Source organism: Laccaria bicolor, genomic scaffold (assembly GCF_000143565.1).
Source record: "Laccaria bicolor S238N-H82 LACBIscaffold_1 genomic scaffold, whole genome shotgun sequence".
Classification (NCBI taxonomy): domain Eukaryota; kingdom Fungi; phylum Basidiomycota; class Agaricomycetes; order Agaricales; family Hydnangiaceae; genus Laccaria; species Laccaria bicolor.
The window spans coordinates 2,640,495-2,657,688 of NW_001889872.1; the positions used below are offsets into that span (position 1 = coordinate 2,640,495).

The 17,194-nt window shown below is 48.6% G+C and overlaps 5 protein-coding genes across 5 annotated transcripts; 4 read left to right on the forward strand and 1 right to left on the reverse strand.

Moving 5' to 3' along the window:
* Window positions 1–1,326: 1,326 nt before the first annotated feature.
* Window positions 1,327–4,015, forward strand: LACBIDRAFT_301697 (uncharacterized protein; the record flags this gene model as incomplete). The annotated part of the gene is made up of 6 exons (XM_001873574.1): window positions 1,327–1,369; window positions 1,416–1,516; window positions 1,566–3,421; window positions 3,476–3,659; window positions 3,714–3,745; window positions 3,802–4,015. The coding sequence occupies 6 exons, from the start codon at window positions 1,327–1,329 to the stop codon at window positions 4,013–4,015; spliced, it is 2,430 nt and encodes an 809-aa protein (XP_001873609.1).
* A 1,690-nt stretch (window positions 4,016–5,705) lies between these two features.
* Window positions 5,706–7,468, forward strand: LACBIDRAFT_170847 (uncharacterized protein). The gene is made up of 3 exons (XM_001873575.1): window positions 5,706–5,933; window positions 5,991–6,207; window positions 6,265–7,468. The coding sequence occupies exons 1-3, from the start codon at window positions 5,765–5,767 to the stop codon at window positions 7,391–7,393; spliced, it is 1,515 nt and encodes a 504-aa protein (XP_001873610.1). The 5' UTR covers window positions 5,706–5,764; the 3' UTR covers window positions 7,394–7,468.
* A 221-nt stretch (window positions 7,469–7,689) lies between these two features.
* On the reverse strand, window positions 7,690–10,251 carry LACBIDRAFT_242631 (OPT oligopeptide transporter; the record flags this gene model as incomplete). Its single annotated transcript, XM_001874211.1, has 8 exons — window positions 7,690–7,774; window positions 7,829–8,176; window positions 8,229–8,859; window positions 8,912–9,127; window positions 9,179–9,248; window positions 9,301–9,947; window positions 10,002–10,066; window positions 10,121–10,251. 8 exons carry the CDS (start codon window positions 10,249–10,251, stop codon window positions 7,690–7,692), a joined length of 2,193 nt encoding a protein of 730 aa, XP_001874246.1.
* Window positions 10,252–11,177: 926 nt separating this feature from the next.
* Window positions 11,178–12,101, forward strand: LACBIDRAFT_301702 (uncharacterized protein; the record flags this gene model as incomplete). Its single annotated transcript, XM_001873576.1, has 4 exons — window positions 11,178–11,223; window positions 11,302–11,501; window positions 11,553–11,771; window positions 11,871–12,101. The coding sequence occupies 4 exons, from the start codon at window positions 11,178–11,180 to the stop codon at window positions 12,099–12,101; spliced, it is 696 nt and encodes a 231-aa protein (XP_001873611.1).
* Window positions 12,102–12,886: 785 nt separating this feature from the next.
* On the forward strand, window positions 12,887–14,665 carry ALG10 (glucosyltransferase; the record flags this gene model as incomplete). Its single annotated transcript, XM_001873577.1, has 9 exons — window positions 12,887–12,970; window positions 13,025–13,113; window positions 13,167–13,470; window positions 13,517–13,676; window positions 13,733–13,861; window positions 13,908–14,049; window positions 14,113–14,172; window positions 14,222–14,364; window positions 14,421–14,665. The coding sequence occupies 9 exons, from the start codon at window positions 12,887–12,889 to the stop codon at window positions 14,663–14,665; spliced, it is 1,356 nt and encodes a 451-aa protein (XP_001873612.1).
* Between the last annotated feature and the right edge of the window lie 2,529 nt (window positions 14,666–17,194).

Here is a 17,194-nt window from a genome sequence, read left to right on the forward strand (position 1 = left end):
CAGTTTCAGTGTCCCACAATTTCATCTGACGATCGTAGCCACAGGAAAGGAATTGGCGTCCGTCATTAGAGAATGAAACGTCTTTGACAGCTTTCACATGTCCCTGAAACGTCCGAAGGCAATTACCATGAGTATAAACGTCCCAGAGCTACAACTTTGTGAGCGGGAGGTTGACTGAGTTGAATGAAAGCTCACCTTGATTTTGGTATCCATAGACCCACTGAGAAGTAGGTGTCCAGTTTCTGGAAACGTTCGAATGACCGATACCCCTTGGGTGTGGCCAGTCCAAGTATGGACACAAACTTTGGGGATGAAGCAATCTTGGGAGCCTGATTCCTGCAGCAAATTTGGAGCTTCTGCAACCGGCGGCGACATGTACGTCCGTCCTTGGTAATCAGTCATAGATTTGCCATGGAATACGGAGTGCTCTTGACCATGGGCACCCTTTTTTGGCCTAGCCTTTTTCGCGACGAGGCCGGATTGTTCCTCTTCCTCTTCTTCTTCTTCAATATCTTCGCCATCAACCGCCTCCACTCCAGCCAAGAAGTGTTGTTGGGGTTCTTCCCCCTCCCAAGACGCCCACGGACCAACGTATGCGCCATCGCCCTCCACCACGTCAAGGTCACCCTTTTGATTCCGCTTACGCTTCAACTCTTTTCGTTGGGTTCTCGTCGCACGAAGAGTGTCAATCGTAGCAAATTTATTAGCTTGTGCAACATCTATTGCACCCAATACGGAGGGAGCATTAGGGTCAATAGATGGGTTTGCAGAATACCCGAGGATAGAGTGAGTTAGGTGCTGTGCGCGAAATGCATGTTCCGACATAGATTGCTCCTCGACGTGCCCTGCTAAGGCGTTTTGGTTGAGAAAGCGGCTGCGGTCACCGAAAGGATTTTCAGGCCCTTGAATCGGGAGCATCATGTCGTGATAAGGAATGTTCACATTCATTTGGGTATCGGTCGGTCGTGTAACGAGCGAAGTCAGATTCAAGGGATCCTGGTTGGCTGTCAGCATAGCACGGACGCCGTCAACGACGTAATGTAGGTACCTCTGCCAGAACGTCAGGAGCGGCATCTGTTGTAATTGTCGTCGCGTTTTCGACGCGATGTTTCTTTGCCACAGGAAGAGCTGTCAATCCAAAAGCATCTTTGGCCACTGACGCTAAACTTTCCTCGTCTGAGGAATAAGAAAGAGAAAGAGACATATTGACTGAGGACGATGATGAGGAGTGCGAATTGAGTGTGAAAGTGACACAGTCAATGTGACAAAGCGTGACAATTTTACGAATATCACTACTCCCTGTCATGACTTCATGATTCTCTGCCCATGGCCGAAAGAAACGCCAGTCGACCATGGACAGCAGAAGAAGGTAGTTCTGGGTTTGTGTCTTTGTTCGTGTCACTGAAGCAATGCAGACAAACTGTTACAACAGGGCGTTGAACGCTTCGGCGAGCAGGAGAACTGGAAAACAATTGCTGTTTCGATTCCAGGTCGAACCAACAAAGCTTGTAGGAAGGTGTATAAACTGACGTAGGAGCTTTGCATTCGTTGACCACCTTGTTTAGCGTTGGCTCCATTCTCTCTCTCCCAGCGTGAAAAAGACTGCATGGACGGCTGAAGAAGACCAAAAGCTCTTGTATTTATATGACCAACAAGGTCCTAAATGGTCTGTAATTGCTCGCCAGATACCAGGTAGAACAGATGACGCATGCTCAAAACGATATCGGGAAGCTCTCGACCCAAGCTTAAAAAAGGATGTGTGGACTCCGGAGGAGGACCATAAACTTAACCAGGCTCACATTCAACACGGCATGAAATGGGGGTTGATAGGGCAAGAACTCCAACGCAGCGGCCTGGCATGTAGGAATAGGTGTTGTTTGACTCAACCCTGCCGAAGCGGTCAATTACTAAAACGTGTCAGGTGGCGTCTCATTGAACGCAAACGCGCAGCCAGAGCAGCCTTGGTCCTTGAGGGTTCAGGTCTTCGAACTTTGAGCATTGTTACACAACGACCGTCTCATGAATCTGTTTCGCTCTTCCCACACTCTCAGCTGGGAAACACTTTCCGTGAATCGAGTCCTCCGTCAGGTTCCCCTGTTCTTACTCCATCGATATCCCCGCACCCAACTTCCTCTCCGAATGTTGTGTTGTGTGGTCCCATTCCCCATGCTTTCCCCGAAGGACAAACTGCTACCCTGCACGATCACCGGCTGCTTGACCTTCAAGCACATACCCCATCTCATCGCCCTGGAACAATCAATTTATATAATGACGCCCAACACTCGTTGACAGACTTTATTCTGAATCAACAAGACCTGGAACCCCTACTATCTGTTATCTTCGGACAGCCTTCACCATGTGGGACAGCGAATGAAAGTGTCGGCCTCCGTGATTTTGCAATGACAAGTGCCACGATACAGGGCGCCACAACAGTCGAACCTCCCCATACCGATGCGAGGGAAGTAAGTTCTATTGGGTTTGATCGGTTCCAGGATCTCAATTCGAAGGCGATTTTACCCAACGACGGCACAGCAAACCACTCTGATTATTTCGATTCAATGACCACCGCAAGAGATACCGCTTCAATCAGAGAGTCTCAGGCGGATATGATTGCAACAGATAATACAGTCAACCAGCTGCAGAATTTTGACCTAGAAACTTTTTCACGCGATACCATGACGAGCAGTGACCCATTGAATTTCGAATTGGGGACTGTCCTGGCAGATATCGTGGACGTTCGTGCTTCGGACTTTCGTTCACACGATGCGACAGACAAATTTTTTGATCTTGATCTTGAGACTCTCCCACTCTCATCAGATTTCCCTTCAGAGCACTCCCGGTATTTTCCCTTCGAAGCACTACCAGCAAATGGTAGCATAACCAACCATTCGCGAGATGTCGATCTTGCTCCGTGTAGCCCTCGTCAATCCAGCGATCTTCCAGACCCTCTGCTAGTTGATTCGTTGCTGTCTGGGCCTACCCAATCTGGCTGTACACGATCAGACCCGATGCAATTCCTGCAATCTGACTCCTTGCCCATTGGACCCCTATCACCTGACCCCGTACAATCGAATCCTCTACGAACCCACTCACTCCGATTTGATTTGTGGAAATCCTCGAATTTTCCAAATATCGTGCCGCTTTTACCCAGAGAAGCATCGTATTCGGGACTGAACTTCAGCTCAAGTCATGATGATCTGTCGTCGACACAATCAACGCCATTTACGACGTCGTCATCTATGTCGCCCATCTCCAGCCCCGATTCAATGAGTCCCGCACTTCCAAACGAACAATTACCTACCGGTCCCACACTACATATACAAGACTCACTATCAAGTGTTCCGCGACGTCGAAAACCTCGGAAAACGAAGGGACCCGATGCAGCCTCTCGGCTCTCCTCGAACCTACCTTTATCTAGCGAGTAAGATTTTACTCCAGTTTAGCGAATCCCACGTCTCAATACTAACATCCTCAGTCCAAAGGTTCGGCCTTATGCTTGTGGCAGAGAAGGATGTTGGTCAATTGGAGCATCGATGAGCAAGTCATGCTTTGCTACCTCTAAGCAGTTATGTGAGCACAGCAAGGGAGATCACGAAGGAGAGCCTCTTGGAGATAAACCATTCAGGTGCGGCTTGTCTGGGTGTGGAAAGTCTTGGAAGGTTAGCCAGTTATTTGTTTCTGCGGGTTCATTTTACGAGGAATGGATATTATAGTCCATAAACGGTCTTCAGTATCATCTTCAACTGTGAGTGACGTCGTTGATTTTACTCTACAACTGCTCATATTTCATGTATCACACAGCTCTGCGGCTCATTTCAGAAATGCGTTATCGTCTCAATTCTCTGCTCAGGATACAAGGGGTGACCTACAAACTGACTCCGTAGACCTATTCCCTGATAATTCCCACCGCACTTATGCATGTCTCATGCCCAACTGCTTCAAGGCCTACCGACAGCACAGCGGTCTCCGATACCACCTTCTTCACGTTCGTTGGCACAGTTTGCACGTTATCTAAAGTTCTGGCACTCATTTGTAATGATGTAGGGCCATCCTGAACACATGCCAGTCCAGCTCCCACTCGTTCCCCCAGCTCTGGCACGACAACTTCCTGCAAAAGCCAGGAAAATGCGCCGTAAACAATCATCCTAATTTTGGGGATATCACATCTTAGTCAATATGCGATCTAGGAATTCAACGCTCCGAATTCTTGGGCTGGTAAAACTGATTTCATGCGAAAGACAAAAAGGTTCAAGGTTCAAGCTCGATGTTCCGATTCGAAACCTCGCACCATACTTTTCCGCAGAAATACTTACTTGTACGAGAGTTGTTGATAGCATGTCCTTATGAACATTGATCAAACGTCCATTGATACAATATAAGCTTACATCCTCCGCGATTAGTAACTGTGACTGTTCCTCCAGTGTACCTGTGGCGTATCCATACATACCTACGCTCCGCCGGCACCAAATTGACTTGCACTATCGTCGGCATTTCAGTAGACTACGGAGTCAGAAAGGAACCGACCTACAGTTGGCGCAAGGAAGGATCCGACATTATGTCTTCCATTGACGGCATGTTTCCTGACTGAACTTGATTCATCTTTCGACAGAGTGAATATTTTGACTTCCAATCATTTGATACCACCTACCATGTTAGCCACGGCAGGGTTCTGCATCAGGCTGGCGAGTCCGCCGTTCGAGGCCAGCTGTTGAGCCATAGCCATTAGTTGTGGATTATTCATCATACTCGCGATGTCAGGCATGCCCCCGCTCGTTCCACCCATGCCTCTCATCATGTCAGCCATGGAACTGAGGCCGGGAGCCGGCGGTGGCGAAGCGGTGGCGGTGGAATCTTCATCCGCGGCGAGCTTGGCTTGTGCGTTCTGCAGACCTGATTTCAAACCAACATTGGTAGGTTCTAGTTTCAGTCCTCGTTCGAAAGTGCTCGCTGCTGCTTCAAAATCTGATAGAGAATACTGGGCATGCCTAGATCAAAGGTAAATATTAGAAAAATGAGGACTATTAGAAACCAACCCCAGTCTGTGATAAGCCTTCACAAATTTAGGGTCCACAGAAATAGCCTGCTCAGCATCACCAACTGCGGAGAGATGATCTCCTTTGCTTGTATGTGCAGCAGCTCGGTTGGAAAAGTACACTGGATTTTTAGGATCAAGAGCTATCGCTTGGGTATAGGCGTCAATAGCTTCGTCGTATTTCTTGCTTGACATGAGAGCGTTCCCCGATTGCTTTAGTTTATCCGCCTGAACCCTATGGTCCGCAGAAACTGACTTTGGGGATGACGTTGTAGGCTGCGCATTTGAAGCTACCTTATCCCGAGTTTTGATGAAGACATCGAATATACTCTGGAGAGTGGCAGGCTTCACGCTCAATTTGTCTGCCTGTCCCGGGTTAGATGGATCGACATTGAAGGCCTCCCCTATACATTGGACTGATATAACAGTGATGTTACATGACTTGAATACAACAAAGTAATACCACACGCACTGGCCACCTCTAGACTCTCTTTATCGTCTGCCTTCACTGTGCCATCGTCGATGGATTGGTTGAGAAATTCGATGATGGAGTAGACGAGACGTTGCTGCTTTTCCGACATGGCAGAGGACAGGAGTGTTGGAAGTAAACAAGTATCAACAAAACGGTCAACAAGTATCGTTGGTCGTCGACAACGTTCATCACCCTCGACATCGATTTTGCCGCCTTGACGCCCGCCGACTTTATATTCCGTTTTCCAAGCGCACTCTCATATGTTTTTCTGTGCCATCTCGGGTGAACCCCCGCAAGAACCTGTCGTTTCGGCAAAGTCTGGCAAAGTCTATGAAAGGCGTCTCATCGTCAAATACATTAGCGAGAACGGCACAGACCCAATCACAGGCGACAAGCTCGAGGAATCCGATCTCATTGCAATAAAAGCTAGTATGTTTTCACGATTTTTCATCCCACCTTGGCGACACTACTGACCAACTCACGCAGGCCCAGACACAGCCGCACCTCGTCCTCCGACGCACACCTCGATCCCTGCACTTCTACATCTCCTTCAAAACGAGTGGGACGCTCTTGTGCTTGGTACCCATGCCCTTGAGCAAAAATATAACGCGACGCGCCAAGAACTAAGCTATGCTTTGTATTCCCAAGATGCCGCAAGTCGAGTCGTCGCCCGTTTGATTCGCGAACGCGATGCTGCCAGAGAGTGCGTTTTTTATTTATTTACTTTTGCTTCCCACCTAATCGAGTTCTTTATGGACAGAGCTCTGGCAAACGTACAAGCGACGCTCGGCGTTGCCCAGCCCGCAAATGAAGACGTTGAAATGGCTGAGAATGCTGCTGGGGAGGACACACTTCCTACCAATATCATCTCACAAATTGATGAAACTCACCAAGCGCTTTCCGCCGCACGCAAGAAACGCAAACCACCTACTGATTATGCCACCGCCGTTGAAGTCAAAACTTACGTGTCGACTCATACGATTCCATCCCTTCATTCTGCGTCGCCGTCAGGAATTACGTCGTTAGCCGTCTCTCGCCTCAATCCGTCACACTTCTTGACTGGCGGAAACGACAAGATAGTGCAGGTGTATGACCGAAGTACTGATAAGGTTTTGGCTTCGCTAAAGGGTCACTCAAAAAAGGTCAACCACGTTGCCTTCCGGGAGCGTGAGAGCGACGCAACGTTAGTGATTTCTGCTGGAGCGGACAAAATTGTTAAGATTTGGGCGCACGACTCTGCCTCAGGAGAGTACATTCCCAAATCAACTATCAGGTCGCACAAGGGCGAGCTTACCGGACTGGCTGTGCACCCTACTTCGACCATACTTACACTATGCTCCACCGACAAAACGTATTCACTCCACGATCTCTCCTCATTTACACAAGTCTTCCGATCCATTCCTTCAGAAGAAGCTTTCACATCCCTTGCTGTCCATCCCGATGGTACCCTCCTCGCGCTCGGTACCCCGACGTCCACAATTCAAATATTCGATATTCGCACCGGCGCCATGGCTGCGACTTTATCATCCGCTGATGCTGCCCCGTTCACCGTCAACTCTTTGACTTTTTCAGAGAATGGGTATCACCTTCTGGCCCCCAATTCGCTCTCTTCAGTTGCCATATGGGATTTGCGCAAGCAGAAAGCTACACACTCTATTTCTTTAGGTGACGACTTCAAGGTGAACAAGGTTGTATATGATACGAGTGCCCAGTACTTCGGTGTTGCAGGAAGTTTAGGTGCCAGGATCTTCGCACACAAGACTTGGGATGAACTTCTCAGACTAGACGAAGGAGGTGAGGTGTCGGACCTCGTTTTCGGGGAGCAAGGAAAAGAGATATGGGGGGCGAGTGGAAGGGAGGTCCGCATCTGGGGTTTACCTTCTACTTAGTTTTTGAGCTATCGATATCCCCTTGATTCTTGATATATATATGTATTGCAGCTCTCCGAATAACTGATAAATGATAAGGCCCCATATGTTGACCTGCTCAGATAAGACGCGTAATTTTTTTTTTCATTATGGAGTCGTTTAAGTACATGAAGAACTATATGCGATATGATGACCGTGAGGAACGTGAATTGAATAAAGTAATCGTTATGCTGTGAGGAAAATGATTGTCGTATGAGAGGGGGTGGGTGGTGTTACAAACTGCTTGTAAGTAATAAAAAAATCGTTCGGGAAGGTGATCACCATGTTGTAGGACCAACAGTTGTACCATCAGGAATGGCTTTGAATGGGATACCATTAGCGTCCGCGTTGTTCATCCAAACACTGCAAAGTACCTCATAAGAATCGATCGAAAATAGAGGTGAGGAAAATACTTACGAGTTTCCCCACCAATTGACCTCAACACCACCCTTGGGGTACTGCACACAGAAGAATATCACAATCACGCTCAGTGCGACGCCTGCGTCAAGTGCAGCAGAAAGGATATAATTGTATCGCATCCACCATCTGAAGTGGAAGCGGCGAATGCAGTAGTTGAAGGTGAAGCCAGTGAGAACCCATGAAATATAGTTGATGCCCGAGCCAGGTGGGATGGCGCCAAGCCCGGCAAAGAATACGGGAATGTTGATGTAACGCCAGATGGAAAGGGGGAAACGGCGGGCAAGGAAGTAGAAAGGAATCGGCGCGAATATACCAATGGGGAAGAACCAAAGGAGAGCGGAATAACTGTGGACCCCTGATCAGAAATTGTAAAACTTGTCAAAAGTAGGAAACTAACCGTTGTCCGGGGCTGAAAAGCCGTCGAGGACCGACACCGCCCCAGATGACGGAGGCAGTCGCAAAGGTAGTGGAACCCGGGCAGCGGAAGCCCTGCTTTTGATGCGGTGTGCAAATGTCTTCAATGTTGGCGAATGCCCAATCTTGCACACCAGTTGCAATGAAACAACTGATAACGGCCGCGACAACCTGGACACTGAACATGACGCGGGGCGGGATTTTCATGTAGTGACCAAGCTTTAAGTCTCCAGCAAAGCCAATAGCTTGGTTGGAGCCAATGAATGCAATCGTCTTGAATAACATGTTGGCGATGGGTTTGCCGGGTAGCATATATCCAGCAACCAACTCGTGCATGACTTGCGTAGGTACCTGTTGATTGGTGATGGCTTGAAGCATGGCGAGAGGAATAGACAGGATAGTGGCAAGAGCGAATGCGACAACGGCACCCCAGATAGGCAACTGCGTAGGGAAGATTTCGATAGAGATGCATAAAAATGCAAATGCGATGACCCCGACTGCAATATACCAAAATATGGGAACTTCGCGGTAGGCCTGCATGAGGCGAGAGTGGATATCGCGCTCATCTTTGAGTGTATGCCTGAATCGACGCATGATATCCTTTCGGAACCACACTAGAGAGGCAAAGTAAGCAGGATAAGGTAATAGAAAAAATGACAAACGAACAGAAGGTGTGGACGAAGACGGACGGGAAAGAGGCAAAGGATATGCCATAAGCCAAGATGAGAGTGGTAGACAGAAAGACAGGTGAATAGGCAGAGTATTTCGCCTGGTCAAAAACTCCGTTGGTCACAATCGCCTTGGCTGAGAAGGGCGCTCCGGTATTATCCCAGGCGAGATAGGAAGACAATGGGAAGTGAGCTGCATTGAAGCTATTGGTGACTGAAGCAATTTCTGTCAGTTACAGCTGGGTCGTCTTTGCCGAACGCTTACAGTAAACGATGGGTGCAACAATCCAAAACATGATGATGAAGGCGATTCCAGTGTTCATCTCGGACCACCACTGGAGAAAGAATTATAACAATTAAAAAAATCGAGTACCAGGAGATGCGTACAGGCGTCACAAGAGGACTTCCGATGAATGCGATCATTGACCAATCGAAGGTGAGCATGCTCATGCCCAAGCCGGTATTTGTCCCGAACAAGGCGTTGACGACTAGATTATTGGGGGCAATCCAACATACCCAATTGAACATGCTGAGCGCCGTAAACAGATATCCAGGAACCCAGTACCAAACGAAGCTGCAAGCCATCGCGATTAAGAAAAAACGTTCCCGGGTCATGTGGCCACGATCGCGCTGGCCATAGTTTTTATGTAACGTGTTGAAAAGGGCTGAGTTGACAAGGGCACCAGGCCAAATCATGCTGGAAGGCCAGACCACGAACTGACGGAGAAGACCTCCGAGAGAAAAGCCAAGGACTTGTGACCCAAGAGCGAGAAGGATCTGATACTTGAATGGGACAGATTGACCGTAAAAGATTTTCTGTGCGAGAACGATGTCGGTGGAGTAGGCACCACTGACGACGACGTTCGCCATGACGGTAACACACACGTGCTCCTTGATGGAGAAAGGACCGGGATTGAAGGACCAAACGTGACCGAAAGTATTGAACCTCGTCGTAGGCAGAAGCTTCTCAAGGCCTTTACCGATTGGCAATGAGATTAACTGGATTACGATACCAGTGATGTAAACCGAGGGATCTGCAAAGACGTTAAACGCCTGCTGGCAATTGAAAGAGGAGAGGGAAAAGTTACAGCGCATGCCGAAGATCTGATTCAGACCTGTCACAAGGATAACGAAAAGGATGCCCATAAACCACCTATTGTTTGAAAGTTAACATTGAGATCATAGTTTGAAGGAAAACAAAACACACATCCGGAAAGTGTTCACTGGCATCGACGGATCATCGATGCTCGCGACAGCGGCCCGAACTTCGGGATAAGGCGATTCGCTGGAAGGAAGGTCAGCAAGGGCGCAGGTGCAAGACAAACAGTACGCGCTCATCAAAGTCGATCGCGGTTGAATTCCTCGATTCAGCCCTGGAGGTCGAGTACCGATCGGACTCAAAGCGGGACTCGACATCGTCATTCTGGGAGAAGCGTTTCTTCTTCGACATGTCCGCCGAACTGTCGATAGACGGGGGCCGGTTTTTGTTATAGTCAAAGTTTGGGTCGTTCAAATGCTCCATGAGGAAGTCGACATCTTCTGGGACATCTGGAACGTTGCGAGGACGTAGACTTGGAAGGTCGATCTGTTCCGTAGAACTGGTATAGGGCTTAGTCTCCTCCATATCAGTGACTGACTAGAGCAGGGCAAGGTATGAAAGGGAAGAAATGGGTGGACCGCAGGAAGTGGGGGATAGCGGGTAAGGAAGTATTGTTGTGTAGGCGGCCTTTTGAGGAGGCAGCGCCGGGGATTCAGGATTCTCGCGAATGCCTGATTGAAACCTATTGAAACCCAGTACGGTATCATGGAAGGAACTGAGTCAGGTCCAAACTATTCCCGAAACAATTAGACAATAGAAACCAAAGACTGAAAATCACACACTCGACGTGAGCCAATATAGGACACAGAACAAGATAAAAAGCCATTAATCGTAGGACAACACATCTTCAAGGTTGGCCTTGGGTACTTTACGGCAAGTTTAACAGCAAAACTTGTCGAGAACGATGGTGGTAGTGAGCAAGGCGTGTATAATGGGAGCCTAGTGGCCAGGGGTTACTGGCAGGGTTCAAAGAAGGCTCAAGCACGGATCGGCGTCTACCGGCGTCTGCTTATTGTCTTTATTGTTTGGCACTGCTTGTACCTCGATCATCTGTTCTCCCGATCAGATCTAAATATTGCTTCCATTGTTGTTACAGCCAAAATTCATTTCAAGACAATAATATTGTCAAACTTGTGTCAAACTCAAAATTCCATCAGCTTTCGCAATGTCCTTTTCAAGTCTATCGCTACGATGGCGCACTTCGAAATGGAGCCAATTTAACTATGACTACTACCACACCCAACGACAATCCTAAGGAGGAACTACCGTTACTCTCCCTATTTCTCTAGAGAATCAAGATAGGTATCCAACGTTGACGCCTTTTGATCATGTTGATCCTGGATTACATTCGTTGTCGCACCCGAATCCTCGGTCTTTTCTCAACGGTGCCACGTCCATTACAGAAATAACTCCGCACCTTGGCACTGAAGTTGTGGTAATCAACATAACGGAGGCAAATGCTGACGGGTGGGACCAGCTGGCTTTCGAGGTAAACATGTTCACGCCACCGTTCTCCGTCCACTCACAACTTACCTTTTAGATTTGTACGTCGCTTGCAGAGAATTGTTCGTTTTCAGGGATCGGGAAGGCTTCATTGACCGAGACCCATAGTTTTGTAGAGAGTGCGGGAGCCTGGACTTTGGAAGGTGAGCGTGTCGAACCCAGTCGGCAACCATTGGCTTACGCCTACTTACAGGCTCCACATCCATCTTACATCTGCCCATCCCTAAAACTACCCAGAGATCCGTTTGGTATTCATGTATTGTTTCGTATTGAGCTACACAGAAAGAACTCATTCTCTGAAGGGACGCAGAATCGACCTTCAACTTTGAGATCGACGATAGTATCACCTTCATAGTGGCATTCCGACGTCTCACACGAACTTCCATGGCCACCTCCTGGCCTCACCACGGTCTTCCTTCTTTCCCAGCCTCAAACTGGTGGTGATACGTTGTTTACTTCCCAGGTATTCCCCTTGAAGGAACTGTCTCCTCAATTTATGGCCTTCTTGCGAACACTGAAAGCTGTTCATTCTGGCGTCGAGCAAGCTAATTTCTCCCACCCTGGACATCGTGGGGTAGGTGTATAGAAGTATTAGAACAATATCACACCTGACTCCTCTCGCTTCAGTCCAAACGATACTACGGGTAAACTGCTTGTTGACATAGATGGCTTCTTCCCCGGTAACGGGGTGCCTCCCGATGACTGGGTGTACACTCTCAACGGGACCCCTGCGCACTGTTAGAATTGACTATTCAATACATTAATTGGCTACATAAATAACACCAAACTACGAGCTCAGACCGTTTTCCTGATGTTTGACATGGCTCTTGGGACACTTTTAAAAAAAAACATTTTTCAAGTTCCTCTATGACCGCATTGATAAAAGTGCGGACAATCAGGTACGGGTTAAATGGGGCCCACACACAGTAATTGTGTAGGATCCGGATAAGTAGCAGAATAACGGCCATGTGGACTCTTTTGTCGCAAAATTCATATGCATATCCGAGCCTGCTACTACTTACATAGTCTGCAATTGTTGATTTTCAGAACACCGGCGAACACAGACACGGTGCTAGGATAACGCCACAAGCCGAACGACCCATACGCGCGTTAGATGGTCTTTAGCTACCTACATGATGTGTTGGTGATGTATCGCCTGTTATGTATCTGAGAAAAGTATGATCGGTATCAAACCGGTATGCAACTTGTTGCGGTCAGCCAGGTGGCAAAACATTTTTTCTAGCAGAACCGCAAGATTTTGAAGACGACGTCGTGCAAACGTCGTGGCCATTGAGCTTGAAATTTTGAAAGCTTGTAATACGTGTCGCTCTTGTGCTTCAGCGCCATCACTCACTCCCAAAGTCCTTGTCCATGTCCTCCTTCTACCTCGCATTCTGTGTGATATGTATAACGGTTCTCAAAGAGCTCAATGCCATCGTCGATGAGCCATACATGGTGCGCGTACCCCACTTTGACCTTCGCATCCATTGACTTGCTAGATACCTAAAGGACGAACCTTTCCACATTCCGCAGGCGCAGGCATATTGTTCGGGGGATTTTATGAGATGGGATCCGAAAATTACGACCCCACCAGGATTGTGAACCTTTTGCCCTTACTCCTGGCATTAATCCATGTCTGACCGCATCACAGGTATCTACTATCCGTCCTTCTCAAACGCTTGTTTTTGTTTAAATGCAGTTTGCCCATGCTACGCCTTACCACACTGTTGACACTCTTGGCACTCCCAATTGCGCTGACCCGTTTACTCTGTTATCATAAACGGGAAAGGCCGCCAGCCTCTCTTCTTTCGCCGATGCCTGAGTCCGTTGTCCTCTCCCTGTTTCCGATCGCGTGGTTCTTCGGATTCCTCTATTACACAGAAGTGCCTAGCCTTCTTTTTGTAGTTTGGACAGTGGTTGCTGCTTCAAATAACCGTCACTGGCTTGCAGCGTTGGTATGTTCTCATTTAGGTCTGGAAGCAAGCGACTAAATATTGATAGCTTGGTCTGATTAGCTGCGCATTTAGACAAACCAACATAGTTTGGGTTCTCTATGCATATGCCTCAAGTCAGCTCATGTTTCTGCGGTTCAGGCGTCCTGGACCGGGTGCGGAGCTGCTGCCGAAGCTGCACGACCCATTTGCTCTTGCTGCCCAGCTAGGTATGTGATGTACCCATTCCCATCTCTCGATCGTGAAACATCACATCTCGCTTCAGGAGATCTAGGAAAGTGTCTGCGGAGTGTCCCTTGGATTTTAATGGATATTTTGCCTTCTTTCGTACCCTACACGTTGGTTCTCACTTCCTTTGGAGCTTTTGTTGTCTGGAATGGGGGTGTTGTACTTGGTATGCTTCGAATAGGAATCTTCTATTGCGGCTGAATACTTTCTAGGCGACAAATCAAATCACATACCGTCCCTCCATATTCCACAGCTTTACTACTTTATTGCATTCAGCACGTTCTTTGGCTGGCCTGTTCTGATCAGTGGCCCTGGAGGTGCCCCTTTGTTGTTTCGTGGAGTTTGGAGCCGCATGTTGGGCACTAAACTGTATGTTTCTTCACACAATCAATTCTGGACCTTGCTTACCTTACGAAGTCGTTGTTTGTTTAATGTTCTCGTTTGCCTAGCAATGGGTGTCACGGTGAAATTCTTTACGTTAGTCGTGTTGTCCCCTCAAGTTCTTTCCTCACACCAGCACCTGCAGTATACACCACCCATTCTTGCTCTCGGACAACAGACACTACACATTTTATGTGTGGAGAAGGATATATATGTTCCACCCTCTAGCTCCATATGCGTTGATTCCGATTTACCTGGCCTGTGCTTGGGCGTGGTTTTTGCGTGTCGGTATGTGCCCAAGACTCATCGCCGCAGCCTGATCGAGGTTGACATGCGAACTCCAGGCCGTGAACAGACCATACTACAAACCTTGATTCTTCCAGTGTTTGTGATACCAACATTGCTGCCGACACCTCTTTTAGAACCGCGTTACTTTCTCATCCCTTACATCCTAATGCGATCACAGGTGACTTTTATACCGCCGTGGGGTCTGGTCATCGAAGGGTTGTGGTATGGGGTTGTCAACGGAGTAACAATGAGTGTTTTTCTGTATCGGGCTAGAGACGGGGTTGGACGGTTCATGTGGTAGATCGCGTACAACCAAACATCTGTCAACAAACGCGACTGATGAATGTTGAGTTGAACTTAAGCCTGACTTGATTTTGACTTGAGCTGAACCCTGGTGCTGGCAGTTGCTGGCCACGACGACGACGACGACGACGACAACGACTTCATTACGATCACATTGTACTATTCAATTCCCCTGGTTTCATTCACTCCATGCCTTCAGAGCCAGCTGCGAGTGGCAACCCCAGATCCAAACCCACCACGAGAAGCTCCATCAGACAGTCTTTGAACCTCGCGTCAGTGAGCAAAGCTTTTGCGGACGTGATAAGCAAGGACGCCAGGGAGGCAAGCAAGAACGCTAAGAAGACGAAGGATGCTTCTCGCCGCCTAAGTGCTACCAACCTCGCTAAACCAGCTCCACCACGCCTTTCCATGACCGACGTTAGACCAATATCTCAGGTCTCTAGGAGAGAGACTACACCGGAATCCAAGGCCGTTACTCGTAGACGAGTGTCGGCTTCACTGCAAAGGTCTTCAACGGATGCCGAAACGCCGGCCAAGCAATCCGATTCTTCCACACCACAAGGAGTGCCCCCTCTTCGCACTTCCACTCTTCGACCACGGAACCTTAATGCTTCATCAGCGTTGCCCAAGTACCGTCCAAAATCTACGACTATGGAAGAAGCCAAGCCGCCGTCACCAGTTAGGGCCGGTACTCGTCGGCGGCTCAGCAGCTCGGATGATGAGAAAAAGGAACAAACGAGGCCCCAAGCAGCTGTTTCTCCAGCTGAAAAAGTCTCTAGGCCCATCAGCCCGCTTCCTCACAGAGCCGCCCTCAAAGCCTCCAACGCTTTGAATGCCACACCACCCTCGACTCCATCCAAGGCAAAGCTTGCTACACCTAGTGTGTCCAAAGCCTCGCCGTCTCGTCCGACTAAGCTTCTCAAAACGATTGCTGCTGCATCAGCTTCCGTTTCTTCCCTTCCACGACCAGCCTCTTCTGCTTCTACATCCAGTTCACACATCCATCACACCCCCAAAAGTCGGGCAAGGGAGGACAAACTTCGAACCTCGCCTGTAAAATCCTCCCCACATAATTCCACTCGTGATTCGCCGTCTCCCCTTGCTCGTCACTCGCGTAAGCCTTCGACGACGGCTGTCTCTCCGGCGGTCGGTCATAGGGGCAACATGTCTCATATCTCTGAAGGCAATAGCGAGGATAGTGAAGAAGACGATGTTGAGCTGCTCCTCGCCCCAGTTGCTGCGCTCGGTGCGCCTACTCCTGCTATGCCAAGGATCCAGAAAAGAAGGCTTGCCCCGCAAACTCCCACTCGCAACAGTAGTAACCTTCCTAGTCGAGCAAATCTTTCGTATATTTCGCCGCTTCCCCCCGATTCTAATGGGAAATCCTCTCTTCGACCACCCCAACAACCTGGGGGCGATAAAGTCGGACGCGGCTCAATCTTGTCCTGGGAGCAGCTTACGAGCGAGGCATCCAGGACCCTCGGAGAGGACGAGCTCGGGTATCTGCTATCGGACATACCGGCTCCTTTCTGCTCTGGTGCCGTCTCACCTGCTACTAGTCAGTTGGATATTCCTGAGAGTCCCTGCCTTAGTGCTATTGATTCTCCAGGGGGATATGGATCAATTTCTCAAGTCCTGTTGCCTGACGTGACGCCTTCGCCTGCGGTGTACCACAACTCGCTTAGATTCAGTCTTTCCCCAGAAACATTGACCATAGATTCTTCAACTGCTACCATGCTAAGGTTGCAACTTGCAGCTGCCGAGAATATAGCCAAGGAACGTTTACATCAGCTGCAAGCAATGGAAGAGGAGATCCATCATCTCAAGCAAGTGCGTTCCCATGAAATGGAAGAAACTTTGAAGCAAATGGAGTATATGGAGTTTCATGGAAGGTCGGGTGACGAGAGAGCTGCCTATATATCGTCGCTAGAGGACCAGCTTCGGCATGTGTTGGAGCATAAGGATCAGGCGGTCGAAGAAGCTGCTGCACGCACCCGAGAGGATGTCCGAATGTTTCATGAATCTACGTTGAAGGCGCAACGCCAGAATTTTGAAATGGCAGGTTGTGCTCATCTAGCTGTAGCGGGGTGGGCCTCTGTTCAGGATATGTGCGACATTGAGGTCGACATCATCAGGGGTGACAGGGCAGTTCTTGCGGTTCTCCTGGAAGAACTGAATCAGATGTGCATCACATTTGCTTGATTCCTCGTATGCTACCTCTTTTTCTCCCTTCCTTTTCTGTAGCTGACGCTCTCCTGCCACTTTGTAGGTAATTTCTTATCTATTTATTTCTACGAAGCACCCTTTGACACCATACATGCCCCTTATCGCACTACACGCTCCCTTGTGATACTTATGTATGATATTTACTATTCTTGAAATAACCAACTATTTCCCCAGCAACAAATACTACAATACAGTGTTCCGGCACTCCTTCGGACACTATCACTCCTTCGGACACTTGGCTCTAACTCATGCAGATCAACATCACTCATCGTCAAACTTGGCATATGTCTGTAGATAGGTA